General features: G+C 35.3%; 3 protein-coding genes across 3 annotated transcripts in view; 2 read left to right on the top strand and 1 right to left on the bottom strand.

Moving 5' to 3' along the window:
- Nucleotides 1-4576, top strand: part of pttg1ipa (PTTG1 interacting protein a) — a 7576-nt gene extending 3000 nt beyond the window's left edge. The window contains exons 4-7 of the mRNA XM_073852136.1: nucleotides 544-646; nucleotides 948-1013; nucleotides 1282-1328; nucleotides 1736-4576. Coding sequence (XP_073708237.1) covers nucleotides 544-646; nucleotides 948-1013; nucleotides 1282-1328; nucleotides 1736-1782 — 263 coding nt within the window. The 3' untranslated portion in view covers nucleotides 1783-4576. The remainder of the gene's footprint in view (nucleotides 1-543; nucleotides 647-947; nucleotides 1014-1281; nucleotides 1329-1735) is intronic.
- A 4476-nt stretch (nucleotides 4577-9052) lies between these two features.
- sumo3a (small ubiquitin like modifier 3a) lies at nucleotides 9053-13028 on the top strand. The gene is made up of 4 exons (XM_073852137.1): nucleotides 9053-9174; nucleotides 10112-10240; nucleotides 10384-10455; nucleotides 11920-13028. The coding sequence occupies exons 1-4, from the start codon at nucleotides 9154-9156 to the stop codon at nucleotides 11980-11982; spliced, it is 285 nt and encodes a 94-aa protein (XP_073708238.1). The 5' UTR covers nucleotides 9053-9153; the 3' UTR covers nucleotides 11983-13028.
- The window catches only part of abcc6a (ATP-binding cassette, sub-family C (CFTR/MRP), member 6a), a 35286-nt gene continuing 26804 nt past the window's right edge, over nucleotides 12701-21182 (bottom strand). The window contains exons 23-33 of the mRNA XM_073851837.1: nucleotides 20320-20428; nucleotides 20019-20226; nucleotides 19630-19940; nucleotides 19261-19460; nucleotides 18082-18208; nucleotides 17692-17793; nucleotides 17413-17559; nucleotides 16865-17023; nucleotides 16592-16758; nucleotides 16300-16494; nucleotides 12701-14344 (exon numbers count right to left, since the gene is read on the bottom strand). Coding sequence (XP_073707938.1) covers nucleotides 14236-14344; nucleotides 16300-16494; nucleotides 16592-16758; nucleotides 16865-17023; nucleotides 17413-17559; nucleotides 17692-17793; nucleotides 18082-18208; nucleotides 19261-19460; nucleotides 19630-19940; nucleotides 20019-20226; nucleotides 20320-20428 — 1834 coding nt within the window. The 3' untranslated portion in view covers nucleotides 12701-14235. The remainder of the gene's footprint in view (nucleotides 14345-16299; nucleotides 16495-16591; nucleotides 16759-16864; nucleotides 17024-17412; nucleotides 17560-17691; nucleotides 17794-18081; nucleotides 18209-19260; nucleotides 19461-19629; nucleotides 19941-20018; nucleotides 20227-20319; nucleotides 20429-21182) is intronic.

The raw sequence follows: 21182 nt of genomic DNA, 5'->3' as shown, positions 1-21182 counted from the left end.
ACTCAAATGTGTTATGATGGTTAAACCTAATTAAAATTAGAATCAGCCATAAACAAGCAATATCAGGATTATCTGTAGTCTTTTCTCTAGATCAAATTCTAAATTCAACAGAACTAAAAAGTAACTATAGTTCTTAATCAATATTAGCATAATTACATGTGCTTGCTATCTACCTTTTTCTTTAACGTGGAGTTAAATCTGAGTGAGACTTCCAGTTCATAGCCGCTATAAGGAAATAACGAAAAGAATAACAATGTGTAAACGGTAAAACAGTTTGCACTACAAACCAGTGTGCTAATAATTAAGATAATACTTTGAAATAATATGGTAAGACACACCATTTTCCAATACGAAGCACCAAAATGAGCTGTTTTGTACATCTGGATGCAGATGAGACTGTAAGTCAGACCCATAAAATTTACAAATGGCCACGTCCACTCGTACAGGAAGAAAAAGGTGGATAAATGTTACCAAATGTGTTAGTATGGCATCATCTGGAGATCATTTTTGAACTATGACTCTCTCTTTTTTTGTGAAATTCAGTGAACTTCCAGATTTTGATCATTACATTGTCAGTGGCTGGAGCAGTCCTCATCATTGGTGTTTTGCTGTGTATATTCTGCTGTTGCAAGTGTGAGAACATTGGGTAAGTCTGAACATACAAGATGCGTTTGACCTATTGTATGTTTGACGAATGAGTCGCACCCTCCATTTTGCTTTCTTAAATACTGCAGGGAGTTGGTGTCACCTGCCTCAGGCTGTAATTATGTATACTTGAATAAATCTAAAAATAATCTGACTTAGACTGTTTTTTACTTTAAAAATTGTGAATCCTGGTCAACCTCTCTGCATCACTGTAAAAAGGTAGAAACAAGAAACCTCTAGATCTTTAAAGAAAGGCCTTGACAACTCAACTTTCTTAATCTAACGAACATTGTCTGTCACAGATCTGCTCGATTTGAAAACAGGATGAACCGGAAATCAGACAAGACAAAAACAAAACAAGAGCAGAGGTAAGAGTGATTGACATTTGAATATTCAAAATGGAGATGACAGACGATAGGAGATGCATGAAAATATGTAAAACCTTTTCATTAAATACTTTAAGATGCATCAATGTTTGAAATTTCGAAGCAGACAAAAGATATTATGTTACAGGGAACTAAAATATTCTATGAGTAACCTGTTCTACAGCTGTAATGGGTACTGATTGTCAACATACCTTTAGGGTGTGAGTGTGATTTTACAAAGAATTTATGTTCCTGTGTTTTTGTTTCACAGAAAAACTGAGTTGAAGATTAGACATGATGAGATCCGACAGAAATATGGTGAGTCAACGATTCCCTTATTTCAGAAACTGCATAAATAAGTGAATTTGAACTGGTTATTATGCTGGTTGTGCAAGAAAAATAAATCAAACTGTCAGTCAATATAAAGTAAGGAGCATATGACAGCATTTAAAAAAAATGGTGCAGCCTAGTGTTTTGGAGTGTTTTCATAAAATGCTGCATGTCCTTTTTTGCTAGTCAAATTCTTGATGAATTTACTACCACTCCCTCTAGTGGTAGTAATTTGATTCGTCCTCTTTTGTTTCTGGAGTACTTTCAGATTATTTTTGTTACTTAATAAAAAGCATGGCTTTTTTTTAGAAAATGAACATGTTACTGTATGTTTGATTAGAAGGTATATTCAATGAATTTATGCAATTTAATTTGTTTGTGTTTCTCTCTATCAGGTCTCAGCAGGGCAAGTCCTTATGCCAGATTTGACAATCCCAGCTAAAATGATGGGTACACTGTTTTAAAGATAAATATTTAAAGATGCTGCCTATGATGCCTATATCATCAAAAATTGATACATAAAATAATAAGATAACACTATGCTCAAAATGATGATTTTACAGTAAAATTAAACTTAAATTCTGTTCCTTTATTATATATTTTACAGTTTTCCACAAAGGTTACGACTATGCAATATCCTAGCATATACTCACTAAAATCACAGTTCTTTTTTCACATAAATTAATTAAAACTCAATAATGTAATCACAGAACAAAACTCTGCCAGGTTGGAAACAGAGTGAAGGATTACTTATTTGTCCATGACTGTTTTTCATAGCCTGATATACTTTAAAAAAAATATTTGATAAATACATGCATGTGTAATGTATTGATTTATTAAAGTTGAGATTTTGATTGTTAATAACACAGCTATGTCATAATTATTCAACCCCTATTCAACATTGCTTCAAGTTTTTAAGTCACTTATTTTTATGGTGGGGAACAAAATTGTCTTAAAAACAATTAAACTTTTAGAAACTCTATTAGAAAATATGGCCAACAGAGCTCTCACAAAAGTCAACAGAGCTCTCACAAAAGCTGTAGAAAAGGTATAGAGAAGAAATAATGTTTTTACTTTAGAAAGTTAGAAACTTAGTTTAAAATGTGTTGTACCAGAAAACATTTGAGGGTTTTGAACAAAAAAAAGCACAATATCATAAAATGTTTGATCAAAGCAACTTGGAAAAACCTGCAATGTACAGCCAAAGATTGCAAGATGACCTGACAAAAGAAAGAAAAACATTTCAATGCAGTGTATAAGAAGAACACTAGACAAGTATGGCCTTCTTGACCACTCTTGACCAAGAAGAACAAAAAGGCAGACTTGAACATGTTAAAATTCATTTGGATAGACCGGTGGAGTTCTGGAAGAATGTTTTATGGAGTGATGTGACCAAACTGGAACTTTTTGGACCCATGAATTACTGTTGCAGGATGTGGAAAACATGACAGTATGACATATCATGGATTCTTTGAAGTATCAGGCCATTTTGGCAAGAATTGTGATGGCTTTGGTGCAAAGACTGAAGCTGATGATCAGTAGACTTTCCTGCAGGACAGCCATCCCATACATCCAAATCTACTTATGCTTGGTTCAGGGATCAGTCATAGAATGTTCTTAAGAGGCCTGTTCAGTCTCCAAATTTAATTCTCATTGAAAATATTTGGTTGAATTTGAAGAAAGCAGTGGCAATGTGAAAACCAAAGATTACCAGTGATCTGGAAACTTGTTCAGGTGAAGAACAGGCCAAGATTGCAGTAGAGAGGTGACAGAAGCTTCTAAGCACTTAGAGGCAGTGTTTATTGGTGGTTTTAAAGAATTACAGACTAAAAATGTGGGACATGTGTAATTATAGTTCTATTATAGTTAAAGAGAGTAAAGCTTTTAATAAATGAACAATAAATACACATTGACACTTAAATTAGACAACATTTATAAAAATGTTCAAATAAATAAATAATAGGAATATAAGAATCACCCCAGTACGAGTAACAAGGCTGCAAATGTGTCTATCAGTAGGGGGGCAAGTTTGTAGTAATTAAGAAACTTGTATAAAATCTTGTTTCTTTGTCACTCATTAATTATATTTGCCTTTTAACTATTTATATGTACATATATGTGACCCTGGACCACAAAACTTAAGTAGCACGGGTATATTTGTAGCAATATGCAAAAATACATTGAATGGGTCAAAATGATGCCAAAAATCATTAGGATATTAAGTAAAGATCATGTTCTATAGATATTTTGCAAATTTCCTACCGTAAATATATATATAAAAAAAATTAAATTAGGAATATGCATTGCTAACAACTTTATTTAGACAACTTTAAAGGCAATTTTCTCTATATTTAGATTTTTGTACACCCTCAGATTTCAGATTTTCAAATTGTTGTTCTCAACCATATATTGGCCGATCCTAACAAACCATACGTCAATGGAAAGCGTATTCATCATCTTTTAGATGGTGTATAAATCTTAATTATTATTTTTTTTACCCATATGACTGATTTTATAGTCCAGGGTCACATATAATATAATTGAATATAAAAACTAGAATGGCTAACAAGGCTCCAAATGTGTCTCCAATATGGGTTTGTAGTCATTAATAAACTTATATGTGACCCTGGACCACAAAACCAGTCTCAAGTAGCATGGGTATATTTGTAGCAATAGCCAAAAATACATTGTATGGGTCACAATTATTGATTTTTCTTTTATGCCAAAAGGATATTAAGTAAAGATCATGTTTTATCAAGATATTCTGCCAATTTTCTACCGTAAATATATCAAAACTTTATTTTTGATTAGTAATATGCATTGCTAAGAACCTCATTTGGACAACTTTAAAGGATTTTCTTGATATTTAGATTTTTTTGTACCCTCGGATTCCAGATGTACAGATTCTCAGTTTAAAAAATGTAACCTTATAACCGGTTTTGTGGGTTACAGAGTTGAAGAGATAGTGAATGCATTCACTACTGCAATTTGTGTACACAGCAGGGCCGTGCAGAGACCTTTAAAGGGGCAGGTGCTCAAAGTATAAAAAGGGCACCTGGAACAAGACATTAAAGAGCCCCTCGGGTCCATCACCTCATTGTAGGCATCCAGTTACTTACGTAACAAGTAACAATGTCATTAATAAGACAAATAATGCATTATTCAAACAAAGTTTTAATTGCATTTATGTTTAGTTCAGGACTCAAACAACAGAATTAGTAATATTTTTATCACTATAAAAGGGGCTCTCTAAATAGGGCTGTGCTCAAAACATCAGTACAGCAATACTGTACTGTATATTGTGACACATTCCTTGCTGATATACATATTATTACAGAGGCTTCTAGCAGCCAATGCTGTGAAGCAGTTTTGAGAAAGAAACAGAACATAAAAAAACATTTTAATGTTTAAAAGATTAAAAATATTTTCTTTGGAACTATTCATTTTGATTAGAAATGGTTGTGTATTAAATTGTCAAACCTAAAGATTTTCTTCTCTCTGTTAAACACAATAATAAAGAACAGCTGTTATATTAAACTCTGTGTGGTCACTATTGAAAATATATGTGGCCCCTGATGTATTGTATTGTAAGATTGTAGACGGTAGGATATTAAGCCATAAAATGGCATGATTTATAATTCAGATACAGGTTCACACAAAAACAAAATATCTTATACAATGGAATTTCAGCCTTTATACCATTAAAATGGATAAATCGAGTTTTTAATTTATTATATTTTATTTAAAACATAAATAGTCTTAATTGTTTAGATATTTAGAAGGCACATTAACATCTTTCACATTTACAACTCTATGTGTTTGCTGCATAAAAACTAGGTCGATCATTGCAATAATTTTACCATAAAGAGCTGAAAAATGTGGAAATAAAAATTCATTCTCTGTCACGAGGGGGCGCTTTAGGAGCGCTGAAATACTACGGTTTCCATGGGAACGGCTGAACACAAAGCAGCATTAACACAGTTTTATCAGACGTGAAATGAAAATGCAAACGACATGTTTCTGAGGACAGTCGGTTCCCTTCAGATACATTCATATAAAGACATCAGTGCCACGTTTTGACTTTGAAACATGCATATTTATTCAATGACATCATTGCCTTCTGAAGTTTTATCCAGCCCTATCGCGATTCTCGCCTTTCCTTCCCCAAATGTAAGACCTCCTAAATTATAATGAAGTCTTTTCTTATACTATTTAACATATATAAAACATAGGGTTGTCACGATACCATAAAAATGACTTACGATACTATACCAGCTGAAGTATCACGATACCAAGTAGTATCACGATACCATGCAGTATTCTGTTAATTTAAAATTTAAATCTACAAAATGAATAAAAAAATTCATAAATAAAAAGATGTAAATGAAAACAGGCAAGATTTTTCTCTGAATACTTCACTAATGTGAATAAATGACTGGCTATTGTTATCCATGAAATCATGTCAACAAAAGTCATCTGAGCACTGCACAGAAGCTTAGAGTGACATTTAGATGTGGTATTTATGCATTTAGACTGTACTTATAATTGCATAAATAATGTTATAAGATAAATGTTTTAAATACAAAACTCTGAATATAAAAATATGTTGGAAAAGAATGGAACATGACGGAAACTTAAAACCGCCAGCAGATGGCAGCAGTGTTCATGATTGAATCACTGAGTTGTTCAAACGATTCTTTCAAAACGGCTGAATCATTCAGGGGTGAATCAAATGACTCGTTTGTATGAATGGCTTAGTGAATCAGTGATTCGCCCAAACTAACGCGAATTCAGATTCGAACACAGAAACGAAACTAAAACATCTTGCTCGTGTCTTATTGCTGAACTGTCACGAGCATTTTTGCTGCCATATCTTAAAATTTCCAAGTTAGCAGCTTGTATATTAAAACGTATTAATTTATAATGTTAAAAATACATACATATATATATATATATATATATATATATATAATGATTGATAAGAACCAAGTGCAAAACCACTATGTTAATGAATGGAATTTCATTCGTGAACGCAAAGATGCTTCCAGAAACAAATTATTACACATGTTCTAAAATGAATAAAAATACTAAAATTCTGTCTAGTAAAATATTTTGATGTTTAATAATTGAATCTTGGGCTGATATTTTTTAAATAACATTAGACAGTCGTCTGAATCAGACCCTCTCTTCTGAAACTGCAGCGTGAACAAGGACGTGCGCGTGCAGCCTCTCATTTCAAACTGAACTGAAACATGGTGAAATACTGAATAGCATATAAAGCCTATACACCGCTTGTACTACACAAAGCACAGCAGAAAGACATTTTGGCAGTCAACTTGTAATGTTTCTGCTGGCGTGCATGAACGTTTTAAACAGTGTTCCTGCCGTGCATACAACATATCTTATGGTGCTACCGTTTGGACGATACTACCGTTTCAAAAATGCAATGGCACCACGGGTATTTGTAAGCTTTAGTATCGCGATACTACCGTAGTACCGGTATACCGTGCAACCCTAATAAAACATTTTATGGCCTGCAGGAGCCCTCTCCTTTACGATAGATTTACGATTATTTTTACATGACATTAACATTATCGGCAGCTATTTCAGAGCAGACTACACATGCACAAGCTATAAAAAATTATAAATACTCGTGTATACTCTCTTTTCTTCACGTCATTCTTATAATAATAAGTAACTTTAAATCTGGTGAAAACACCACTTACCAACAGCCACGAACGTGTCTATCCTTGGCTTTATAAACATGATCGGATCGTCCTGAACTTCCGGGTGGGGTCGTCACGTGAAAGGTCATCACGAGGGTCATTCTATTTACAGCTAAAACATTATTAATTAATTTTACTAATAGTTCGATTGGGCAGGCTGTCGCGAATTCGTTATTTTTATAAAAATTTAATTTTTATATTATTACAAAAAAAAAAAAAATCTTAACAAAAGGGTACTTTGATCACTAGGAGCCAAAAGGGCAGGTGCTCAAGCACCCTCCGCTGTATATAATGGTCTCAATAATATAGGTCGAGCTAGCCTTCGGGATACTTTTAAAATGTTTTTTTTTTTTTTTCTTGCCCGACCGAACAAACAGCCTGATTAAAACTGAAGTGACAAAAATAACCAGCGAAGCATCGAAAGGCAAGAAAGATTCCTATTTTAATACATAAGACGTAAACAGCAATTGATAATGGATAGTGTATTTCTGGTCTATTTGTGACATACTAATGAACAAATACAAAATGAACGTAACAGCACACATAAAGAAACTCTAAAGAAACACACTGAGGCAACAATTGAAAATGAATAGTTTATTTATAACATGATGTAGTTCAGTAATATACCAAGGGGACTTTTTGCTGAATAATCTCACGATTACAAATGTTACATTAATTTTAGTTTAATAAAATAGTTAGTCAAGTAGTTACTTACATTTTAGACAAAATATGTACTGTTTTGTTCTGTTTCACCAACGAAAATAGTTCCAAACAAGGATGACAGCAGAAGTGTAGCACATTCTCCAAGCAACGTTTTACTGATTCAGCGTTTGGCTCGAATCAGTTGAAATAACTCAATAACTCACTCATTATGTGACTTACCGCCACCTGCTGGTAGTTTAGTATATTTAAAAGTATGCATCCCCACCCCAACATTTCTAATTTGTACAATCATAAATGTATTTAAAACATTAATCTCATAACATCTTTTATTGCACTTTTAATCTTGCAGTGTAAATGATGTAATCTGACTGCTAACAGCCATATAGAATTTGATAAATTGTAATAATTTCTAAGGTGATGCATACATTTCAAAAGTAAAAAAAGGCCTTTATAAAGGTAAATCAAATATGCAGATTTAAGATGTAAAAGTTAGTAGAGCACTAATGCAAATATTGCTTCAGAATAAATTGTTTACATCACCAGATATCTTTAAGTGGTACTTTTATGTGGAATAGTCTCTGCTGATGTGAAAAGTTCACTGTATATTGTAGCAATAAGTATAATTTATGACAGCCATGAAATATTGTTTACTTTTTACATTAAACAAATTAAATGTTACTCATATGCATGTAATATGACGTATATTTCCATTACAGGTTTAGGTCTTAAATTTCACTTGTTCATATTGTTCAGATTCCCTGGTACAAATTGTGAAAATCAAACAAGATTATTGGGTTGGATGAGGGCTAGATACAACTTAATATTGTATTTTTGACTTTTCTCTGAATGCATGTTAATAAAACACAAACATTAGACACTGAGGCCAAGGGTAACTAGGCCATTTTGACACATGACCTGAGCATTCCTGTGAAATATAAAAAGCCACTTGCTTTCAGTTTCTCTCTTAACCTTAAAGACTTGCATTAGAACTATTTTAAGAGTTGCCATTGTTAACTGCTCTGAAAATCCCTACAACTTCCTATTCATTACATTACAGAACTGGGCCAGAAAACAATGAGCATCGTTATGTACAAATGAGGAATTATGGATATCACCTATGGTTGTTAAATTATGAACATTTAAATTACAAAATAATAAAAAAAATACCTGATTTGTTAGCCCTGGTGGTGTTAGGACCTGCACAGCACAGCGAGCATGGGCATGAATAGCTACAGAAATTCGCGGGGAGCTTTGCTCGCTCCCGCGAACGACAGGAGCACCACGTGACCAAAAACCAACCAATCGTTGATAAAGTAGGTAAAGGAAGGCGCGTTCCCGTCGGCAGCTGTGTTGCTCTACAGTGTGGAGAGCGCATCTTGTGTTCAGTATATTTCCATAATACAGACCAACAGACACCTGCAAAAATGTCCGAAGACAAGCCTAAGGTAAGTATTTGATTTGTAATTTCGCCGTATTTTAAAGCTTCGCTCAAAACGAACCGCGTGAGGCCGAGTTCCAGTTTCATTTTGTGCAACCTTGCTGATAGTCAGATTGCGCATTTATGCGGGAGAAAGGCGGTCGGCACGCAATCATTGTCTTGTTTTCATACAAACGCCATCCGTGTTTAATTTATAAGCTGTTGTTTTTATTAATACGCTTTTTAAATGTTGCGTTAAGCAGATGCTCATTTAAAGAACGCAATTATTTCATATGTACCGCGCGTTTGCCCCGGTGTAATTCAGCGTTTGCGGGTTTTTCCTTTGTGAGAGCGGAGTGGCGCTGACCGGCCACGTTACGCCACTAGCGTAAGAAAATGCCGCAAGAACAGCGGAACAGAATATAAAAGAGCGTCGAAGTACACAATTCTCGCCCGCCATTTAGATGGTAAACAAACGGATACCGTGTATTTTCCACGCTACTCAAAAGTATTCACCCAAAAGAAGTGATTTGTATAATCTGCCGGTTACGGCTATTGAGCTCTGAGTTGCACCTCGCTGCGCCAGATGCTTAAAAATGGCGCACAGAGCCGCAACAATGTTTGACTAGACGGCTAATATTTGCTGCATTTGCATGTCTGTTTTTGTACGTCTGTTTCGGTTCGCTGCTATTGTTGTTGAATAGTTTGACGTTAATCTGAACATTGTTATAAAATAATAAAATGTGTTTTCCCTCTCAATTCACTTAACTATAAACTTAGCATCCACTAGGCCTTGTTCAGTACTTAAGTTGTTGCCCTCCAAAAAAAAGAGCTCTCCGAGGCCCTCCTATCATATTCTAGAGCAGTGTAGCAGGATTGTGTTTCATGCATCTCAAATGTGTACTTTTTGCACTAGTTGATCTTCCCTGGCTTCTCATACACACACTTAATTTTTATTGTTTCAGGAGGGAGTGAAAACAGAGAACGACCACATCAATCTGAAGGTGGCGGGACAGGATGGCTCAGTGGTCCAGTTCAAAATTAAAAGGCACACGCCACTCAGCAAATTAATGAAAGCGTACTGTGAGAGACAGGTAAGCCATTTGAGTCACTGTGAGTTACTGTGATTTTGAAGTAATTCTTTGTAAAATCACAATACAGAACTCATTTGTAGAGCTCCATGTTGATTTTAAATATTATTAAAATCATAATGTATCCACTTCCGCTTTTCTTTCAGGGTTTGTCGATAAGACAGATTAGATTTAGATTCGACGGGCAACCAATTAATGAGACAGACACACCGGCGCAGGTGAGTAAAAATGCATTTACTTGTTACTGTAGTGCTATTTATATACTAATCCAGTATTAATATTTTGTATTGCTCCTATGTTTGTTTTCATTTTAGTTTTAGTAATTGTCCTTTTTTAAATATTTGTTTCTGTTTTAGCAATTTTAGCCCTTTAAACAATTTATAAATGTTGCAACTAACTGAAATTTAAGTTTAGTTTAGGTTAAGCTAATTTTTTTTTATTTGTGTCAGGTTTATTTCAATGAACAAAATTTTTTTTTTAATAGTTGTTTTAAGTAGCATGGGTATATTTTGTAGCAGTAGCCAAAAATACATTATATGGGTCAAAATGATCTATTTTTCTTTTATGGTAAAAATAATTAGGATATTAAGTTTGTTCCATGATGATAATTTGTAAATTTCCTAACGTAAATATATCAACTTAATGTTTGATTAGTATTACACATTGCTAAAAACGTCATTTGGACAACTTTAAATGCCATTTTCTCAGTATTTTGATTTTTTTTTTTGTACTCTCAGATTCCAGATTTTCAAATAGTTGTATCGTAGCCAAATATTGTCCTATCCTAACAAATGCATACGTCACACACCATATGCTTATTTATTTAGCTTTCGGATGATGTATAAATCTCAATTTAAAAAAAACTGACCCTTATGACTGTTTTTGTGGTTTAGGGTCACATATGATATTATAACCTAATTAAGTAACACTTTAAAACAAGTTTCTGTTTGTAACCTTAGTTATTATTAGCTATATTAACAATGAAAAATACGTCTAAAGCATTTATTAATCTTGGTTTACTAATGCATTCAAAATTCTATCTTTTAATATTAATGCTCTCAAGTTAACAACAAAGGAATAGTTTGCTCAAAAATGAAAATTCTGTCATTAATTACTCATCCTCATGTTGACCTTTGTTCATCTTCAGAACACAAATTAAGATATTTTTGATGAAATCCGAGAGCTTTCTGACACTCCATATACAGCAAGAGTTCTACCGTGTTCAAAGGCCAGAATAGCAGTGAGGACATCAATAAAATAGTCCATGTTACATCAGTGGTTGAACAGTAATTTTATTAACCCACAACAATGTTTTGTGCACAAAAATACGACTTTATTCAACAATTCTTCTCCCCAGAGTTACAGTCTACTGCTCTACTTTCGATAATGGCAGTAGATGTAACTCTGGAGAGAAGAATTGTCGAATAAAGTCATATTTTGCTGAACAAAATGTGTTCTTGTAGGGTCATAAAAGTTGGTAGGAGCTGTTTATGTTCATGGAGGCTCAGAAAGCTCTCGGATTTCATCAAAAATATCTGTCTTAACGGGTTTGGAACAACATGAGGGTGAGTGATTTATGACAGAATTTTCATTTTTGAGTCAATCAAACCTTTAATGTTAAAAAAAGTGTATTGCTTGTTGTTAGTTAATGCGTTAACTAATGTTAACTTTGCATTTGTTAGTTGGAGATGGAGGACGAGGACACGATTGACGTATTTCAGCAACAAACTGGTGGCTCCTGCTAAAACTCCACACCACCTGGACCCCGCACCTATCTATTTTATTCCTCATGATGTTTCATTCAGATGCTTTCACATGGTTTCCCCACTTCTCTTTCTCTCTTTGTCTCTCTTCTGTCATCTCTAGCTTTCCAAGAGTGGGCATCACAAATGTGTTTCCAGTAATATTTATAAAAACGCAATAGTTAGACAGCTACTGTGGTGGGGGAACAAACTCCAGAAGGCTGCCAGAGGGCGTAGTTGTTCAGATTATCCACACCAGCCACCATGCAGGCTTTTATGTTGCTCAGAACACTGATTCACCCGACAAGAACCGTTGATTTCCTCTTCCATAGTATATTCGCCCAGTTTTTTTTTTTCTTCACCTTTCATTTCTTAAGAGCTTTAAGTAGGCCTGTTTCGACTCAGATTCTATTTGCCTGTATGTGTTGTAGAAATATGTTCAACCAGTGTTTTCATCTGCCTTTTAATGGGGCCGCTTCTCGTATGAGCTCACTGTAGGGATGGGATCTGAAGAGACTGACTACATGACACAATTTACAGTGACCCCTACTAGACCAAACCCCAAAGATGGTACTCGATTAGATAAGAGCAGGATTACACCAACTAGTTAATTTTTAAATGTCTGTTGAAATATATCCACTTACCATTCCTATTTTCTCTTGAGAGTTGGTTGAGGAGACAGGAATGACTTAAAAAGACCAATATATCTTTTTTTTTTCTCTTTTTTTTCCTGTTCATTACTTTATTTTCCCCCCTTTTTTAAATCCCGAAACTACAACCAGTTCTTGAAGCAAAACAAAAGGGAATCCTTTGAGGCTTTGTTGCTGCGATTTATCCGTCATCGCTCACAAGGACTGGTCTGATCTCTTTTAACATCTCTTGCCCTCCCACTGTAATTCATATGGCTGAAAGGGAGAGAGGGTTTTAAGGGTTGACTCAAAGATTTCCAGATGTTGGCATCCTTCTGTACTGATAATGTACTTTTTTTTTTTCTTTTTTTTTTGTCCTTTACTACTGTAAACAATAAATATAGTTTGGTACTCATTTTATTTGCCGAGGCTTTTTCCGTCATGTCCAAAGAGTGTGTTTTTGTAATTGTTTAGCAGCATGGTTTTTTAGTTTGTCGTCTTATAGAAGCACAACGACGCATCCTTTAACAAGATGTTTCTTTATACACAGTTATTACATGTATAAACATACAAAACATGAGATGAAGTGTCAATAAAGATTAAATATAAAATATAAATAAAAATCTGGAGTGTCACAAAGGCACTTGAATGTACATGTCACACATGTAGCTTTTTGCATTGTCTTACAAGATGACATGCGGTGTCTTTTCATGTCCACTTTTAAGATTAAAATATATTTCTAAAAATCTACAGTAACAATAATGCTTGTAAAACACTTTTTCTTAAACTGAAGTGCAAAACTGCTAAATAAAAAAAATCTTGCCTTCAGAATGGTGGTCAACAATATTTTTTTATATTTTGAGACATTAGGGTTATTTTACCGGTTTAGCTCTTATTGTGTACAGACTGCATATTCTTTCATCCAGCCATTATTGTCCATTTTATGTTTACTTTGGCTGAAACAAACAAACACCACAACCTACTTGGGCGACTGTACTGTTTTTCTCCCTGAACCCTCTCGTAAAGCTTTAATTAGCGTCTGAAAGGGAGTCTGGAATTTTTTTCAGGGAATTTCAGGTCAAGTATATGTGGCAATATGTTCGTAAACATATTTGTCCTCTTTCTTTTATGTGATTCTTCACATAACTGAGAACTAAGAATCCACTAGAGCTTATAGAATTGTCTTCATTGATTTGTTACCTGCGCAACATCTTTAACAGTTACCTATTCACATTCATGTCTTATCATCATGGATGCTATGGCACCAGCAGAACGTATTCTGCCATATTTACATTTCCATCAGCTGCACCTTTCCATTCTGCAACACTACAAATAGCTTTAAAGGCACTTTCTGGCACAATGCCATTATTATTATGGTCTGCATGGAGTTATTATGCCCATATAGATGGTAGTAAACCTGAGTAAACACATTTACAAATTAATCAGGCAAACCATTTTCATTTGTGGGGAAAAGTGTAATTCAAGTGTCTGGTCTTTTTCCCTTATGAAGCACCAGCTGTGTTATATTCTCTCTGTGTTCCTGCAGTGAGAACTGAAAAAAGGAGAGTCTGCAGATTCTTCGCTTTCCCCACAAGGAGGCGCAAGAAGACAGTCGATGTGTAACGTCTTACAAGATCCCAGCTTCCCGGCACATGTAGTAAAACTGGCCTCTTTTTGCAATAAGGTTACTGGGAGAATCCATCTCGACGATATGTCCTTTATCCATAACAATTACCCTGAGAAAACAAAAAAATAAGGTAACGTTTAAAACATCAAATTAATGCGTAACAGGCAAATAAATAAATCTAACCAGGTTCCCAAACTGTGGAGACGTCCGAAAAAATATGTATAATAACGCTAAAGTGACCTGTTTGGTCACTTAGTATTAATAAAACATAACAATACAGATAATACTGTCATTTGGGCATATATAATAAACACTTAGGTTGTTTGTTTAATTATTTTTCTTTTCATAGCAGCAGCAAACGGAAATGAAAAAAACTAAAACAGGTCTTCCATTAATGTGGTCATAAAACGTGGGCTCCTGCGTCAGCATGCGTCGTGATACTCGTCGTTAACGTGCATCGAAGACTTTGAAGAATAGAAATTGTTGAAAATAGTCGTTTAACGTGGTAGTATCCTTGCTGCCTATGCAGGGTCAGAAAGCTCTCGTATTTCATCAAAAATATATTTATTTGTGTTCAGGGGCCTCATTTATAAAACTTTCTTACGCACTGATTTGATCTTAGAGTGTTCGTACGATCAAATCCACGTCAAAGTACAGATTTATAAAAACCGTCTTTGACGTGGAAAAGTACTTATCTCCACGTCAGATTCCAGCTTGGCGTACGACCGTTTCCTTGTGGTAATGCCTGGTATTGCAGATAGTTCAGCCTCACTATAATTTGATTTCTTGCGCTCCTTTTTACTTGCCATTGTCACAGAGTTTTTGCTTTAGGAATGAGCTCATTTTATATGTTAATTAATTAAGCAGGGGCGTTTCGACGGCGGAACATTCAGCTGCACACAATTCCACGATCATTTGTGATTTATAACCGAATGACTGGCGTATGCATGGATTTCGTGTGTACGTTCGTTTCTCTGAATCGCTCTTACGATCAAATCAGAAAAGTTCTTAGATAAAATCAAGGATGGTTTCTACGCAAGTCTTTATAAATGAGGCCCCTGAAGATGAAAGAAAGTTTTTACGGGTTGGGAACGACATGAGGGTGAGTAATTAATGACTGATTTTTCATTTTTAGTTGAACTATGTCTTTAAAGTTCAGCTAAATTTGTTAATAGTGTGTTTTCACTATGCCTTAGCGCCATGGCAACTAAACATAAACAATGGCACTGAACCAAACGAAACTCGCATATTTTGTTGATTATTGCTGCTGAATATGGTCAATATTGTCATGTTTTGGGCTGTACTAATTGGTCAGACCAGAAAAAGCATTTGGAGTACTATAAACTGACAAAAGTTGTAACAAATCGGGGAGAAGAGTGCAAAAAACTGTCTTGAGGAACATAAGGCGTTTGTGGTTGGCCAAACATAAACAGGATTTCCAGGGCAAGAAACTTGACAACATTTGTGTTTGTTCTTATCATTTCCAGTCAGGTAGGTGAAATATTAGGCTAATATCTTAATTAATACTGCTTGTATGTATCTTTACCACCTATTAACTTTAGTTTGTCAAAACATTGTGTTCTTTCCTGCTTACCAAGTCCGTTTTATATGATTTAGCAGCTTCCACATGTTTTTGTCCATGGTTTAGACAGCGCAAATTAGCAGAACAACGTATTTATTTGTATATTAACCTTGTAATTAATGCTGTTGTTTATATCCAAGTATCTCCAATATGGCTGTGTATCCGGTTAACTGACCAAACCATGACCTAAGTGCAAACCCTCTATAGTGTAGCGATGTATGAAGCACATCCCCGCCATGAGCCACTTCAAAATCGTATTTCTTTTGGTCAACTCTGTGAAGAGTTACCAACCTTAACCAGTCAAAATTTAAGTATATTTTTCTTCTGTGAGGAAATGTTTTGTCAACATGCGAAATTCCCAATCAAACCAAAAAACAGTAAATGTGATCATATTGTTCTGGACCACTCAAACAAACAGTGCAATGTTTGAGAACGCCACAAGTTTGGGAACCACTGTTCAGTGTTGTTGTATCATGACATACTTTGTGTAGTCCATAATGGTATTGAGGCGGTGCGCGATGGTAAGTACAGCACAATCCTCAAACTGGCTGCGGATGGTAGACTGGATCAGGGTGTCTGTCTCCAGGTCCAATGCAGCTGTTGCCTCATCGAGCACCAAAATTTTTGTCTTTCGGAGAAGAGCTCTTGCTAGGCATACCAATTGCCTCTGACCAAGACTGTAAGAAGAGAACCATTCACCTTTGTTAATCCAAAGTCTCTACTGTTTAGTTATTTAAAAAAACAAGAAGAAATAGCATTCTTGGATGCACATACCTGAGATTTTCTCCTCCTTCTGAACACTCATGATTGAGTTTATCTGGAAGTTCAGACACAAAGTTTTTAAGGTGAGCCAGTTCCAAGGCATTCCACACCTCCTCATCAGTATAGGCGTCGAAGGGGTCAAGGTTCATACGGAGAGATCCAGAGAACAACACTGGGTCCTAAGAGGATAAAATATTTGAAAACAGATTGGTGAAGAGTTCATAATGTCAGGAAGAAATTATAGTGTAATTTTGGTTCCAGATGGAGTATCTCAGTTGTACACACTTGTGGAATGATGGTGATGCGGGATCTTAGATCATGAAGCCCGATCTCTGCAATGTTGATCCCATCGATGTAGATCTGTCCTTTTGCTGCTTCCAAGATCCGGAAAATTCCAAGAGCCAAAGATGATTTTCCTGCACCTGTTCTTCCCACAATACCAATCTGAAAGGATAATGAACACAAGAGTAAGCCTGCAGGAATTTTTTCAACATCGCTTGACTTCCAGACAAAGTAATTATGGAACAATTATCAGGAGCACTTTGCATTACCACAATCCCACTAAATGTTTGTCATGGATAATTAAAGTAATGTACTTTGAACTTTCACAGAATATGCCAATTATAACTATGGTTGGAAAATATGGTTAGAAAATGGTTATATTAGTCTATCTTTGAGAGTAAATTATGATGTTTTTGGGTTAGGGTCTACAAGAATCAAAACTTGTTCAAGAGAAATAAGGGGAGGTATATATCATCCACAAAAATAGACATTTTATAATATTTTAAAGTAGTAAATCTTGATGCAGAATATTTCAAAGTCTTCACTTGTACCTTCTCCTGCTCTTTGATGTGAACAGAGATTCCCTTCAGGGCCAACTCCAGGCCTTTACGATATTGAAGGCCATAATCCTGAAATTCTATGGTCCCGTTTTGAGGCCAAGATGGTGGTAAAGAACTTCCCTCTATGCTCCAAGCTGCCTGTAAATTATTATATAGCCATAAAAATGCTTGCTATTACTGACCAACAAAGAAAAAAAGATTTACATCTTGAAATAAAATATATATTTTTAATTGACCGAATTTTTAATTTTGCTCTACAACCACACTCACCTCTTTTGGTGTGTCTGCATACTCTTTAACTCTCTCAACTGACACAATGTTGTTCTCTACATCTGTCCATGACCTTACAATCCAGCTCAGGAAACCTGTCACCTGGGAGACAGCATTAAACACTTTTTAATTACAACAGTCACTAAGGATGGAATCTGATCTGATAGACAAACAATAATGATTGCATTTTCCTCTCTGAATTTTAATTTGAAAATGGCTGACCACAAATGAAAGATACACCACAGCAAATCTTATGCAAGAGTTAAAAGACTTTTTGTTTTAAGGGTTAACATTGCAAGACTGAGACTGCCACATGAAATATTTCCAGCAGCTCTCATAATATTTGTGTTTGTAATGTCGGATTCTAGAGACATTTGAAATGATTCACACCTGAAGTGAATGAGACACGGCCAGACCGACCATCCCAGGGCTCAGGGTTCCTTTCGCCATCACGGAGAGAATAGAAGCAGCAAGGACAATTCCATTACCCAGAAACTCCAAATTGACACCCAGCCACCTGCACAATAAAAACATTTTAGAATAAACTCAATATCTACAGTTGAGGTTGAAAGTTTACATACACTTTGCAGAATCTGCAAAATGCTAATTATTTGACCAAAATAAGAGGGATCATACAAAATGCATGCTATTTTTTATTTAGTACCGACCTGAATAAGATAGTATAGCTGAATAATAGTTGAATTTATTAAACTGACCCTGTTCAAAAGTTAACATACACTTGATTCTTAATACTGTGTTGTTACCTGAATGCTGTTTTTTTTTGTTTAGTGATAGTTGTTCATGAGTCCCTTGTTTATCCTGAAATGGTTGCTGTTCTTCAGAAAAGTCCTTCAGGTCCCACAAATGATTTGGTTTTTCAGCATTTTTTGTGTATTTGAACCCTTTCCACTGTATGATTTTGACATCCATCTGTTCACATTGAGGACAACTGAGGGACTCATATGCAACTATTATAGAAGGTTCAAACACTCACTTATGCTTTAGAAGGAAAAACAATGCATTAAGAGCCAGGGGGTGAAAACTTTTGAACAGAATGAAGATGTGTATATATTTTTTTTTATTCTGCCTAAATATTATATTTTTTCATTTAGTACTGACCTTCAGAAGCTACAGAAGATGTTTCCCAAAAGACAAAATAAGTTAAATTTACCTTGATCTTCAGATTCAAAAAGTTTTCATGCCCTGGCTCTTAAAGCATTAGTGAGCATTTGAACTTTCTGTAATAGTTGCATAAGAGTCCCTCATTTGACCTCAGTGTGAAAAGATGAGATTTCAAAATCATACATTCATTGTTGGAAAGGGACTCAAATACACAAAAAAATCTAAGAATTTGTGGGACCTGAGCGATTTTTCTGAAGAACAGCGGACAGTTTAACCGTTCAGGACAAACAAGTGACTCATAAACAACTATCACTAAACAAAAAAAGATCAGAACAGTTTTTTAAATGGCTGTCCCATTCTATTGCACCCAACTAGTTGTTTATAATTACAAGAACACTTCTAGGATGTTATTGTGATTCTAAAACTGAATTTTGAGGAGTGCCTCACCTTGTGGCTACAAAACGGGGAAAGTAAGCAGTTTGGTTATGATCCACTTTGTGATTGGCACCCATGATGAAGCGTGACTGCTCATTGAACGCCCGGATGACACTGGCACCCTGCACTGTCTCGTTCAAGTGCGTGTAGATGGGAGAGCGACTCACTGACTCCAACCGCCGCAGCTGGCAGGATGTGGCCACATAGAAACTCTTCAAGGTTGAGAAGAATGAGATGGAGATTATAGTCAAAACCCAAGACAAAACAATGGTTTCAATCATTGTTTCTGAACAAGTATCAAGTATCGTTGGTTCAGCAAATGGGTTCTAGAAAGCAAATTAGCATCTTTCCTTAACGCTACAAAAGCAGATTTGGACGCACCTGTATGAAACCATAGAGGAATACCATAGGGAGGATGATAATGGCAGCGAAAGGAGTGGCCATTAACACGATGATACAGACTTCCATGAGTTTGAAGAAGTAACTCAGCATCATTTTCAGCCCATCAGGGATCATATTGTCTATGGCATCTATTTCTTTAGCAAAACGATTGAGGAGGTTGCCACTGGGGGTAGACTCGAAAAATGACATCGGGGAGTGAAGAACATTGTTCAGAAGGTCCAAATGAAGATGGCGGGAGGCGATGATGCACCCTAATGAGATTGCCACTGTGGTACCAAATATGGCGATTCCTAAAACACAAGACAAATAAGTTAGTTCAACAAGTCATAACTTGAGTTGTTAGGGTAAAACACTAAGAGTATGCTGACCTTGAGCAAAACCGAGAGCTCCGTAGACTCCCAGTTTCAGAGCCGTGTTTAACTGAGTGCCGTTGATGACAGGCTGATCAGCCCACAAGCTTAACCAGTAATTATAAGACAGAGATGCTGCTTGTTGGAAGGCGTACAGGAATATGATAGAAACTATTAAAGGCAGGCCAATGGTGCGGAAGTATTCAATGTACATCTCAAGTTTAACCTATTGGGACAGAGGGAAAATTGAGATCATAAGTCAACCATATGTGGTTAATAAAAAGAGAATGTCCTCCAGTATTAAGATAAATGATCTTACCCTGCCTATCCGTGCTTTATCAACCTTAGTCAGTTTGCCCAGGTCTTCTGGGATGTGGTCCTCATCAGAATCAGGCAGTGGCTCAATTGTAATACTGTTTGTGTCACCACTGAAAGAGATGCAAATGTCAATCAACAGTTTTTACGCTTCTCATATTTAGTGAATAACTTATGCACAAAAACAAGTGCCATAAAGTGCAGATGTAAGTCAAAAAATCCAGAAATTAGTTAACTTGTTTGCACTTATGGTTTAATTTATCCCGAAGTCAATTTTTTTTTGTTTTTTGCCTGAAATAAGGTCTGTGGTTAAAATGGCTTCAGATATGTGACCCTAAAAAACAGTCATAAAGGTAAAATTTTTACAACTGACATTTATACATCATCTGAAAGCTGAATAAATACGCTTTCTATTGATGTATGGTTTGTTAGGATAGGACAATTGGCCTGAGATACAACTATTTGAAAGTCTGGAATCTGAGGGTGCAAAAAAATCTAAATATTGAGAAAATCGCCTAAAGTTGTCCAAATGAAGTTCTTAGCAATGCATATTACTAGTTTGGATATATTTAAAGTAGGAAATTTACAAAATATCTTCATGGAATATGATCTTTACTTAACATCCAAATGATTTTTGGCATAAAAGAAAAATCTATAATTTTGACACATACAATGTATTTTTGGCTATTGCTACAAATATACCCATGCTACTTAAGACTGGTTTTGTGGTTCACGGCCACATATTTTCAGAATTTATTTTATGTCATAAAATACGTTGGTAATACCCCACACATGTTTTTTCTTGATATTGATCTTTTTGACCTTTTATTTCCTGAAAAGTGGCGAAATGTGACTAATGAGGTTATC

This window comes from Garra rufa, chromosome 12, assembly GCF_049309525.1.
Source record: "Garra rufa chromosome 12, GarRuf1.0, whole genome shotgun sequence".
Lineage (NCBI taxonomy): Eukaryota > Metazoa > Chordata > Actinopteri > Cypriniformes > Cyprinidae > Garra > Garra rufa.
This window is presented reverse-complemented; position numbering and strand designations above follow the sequence as displayed.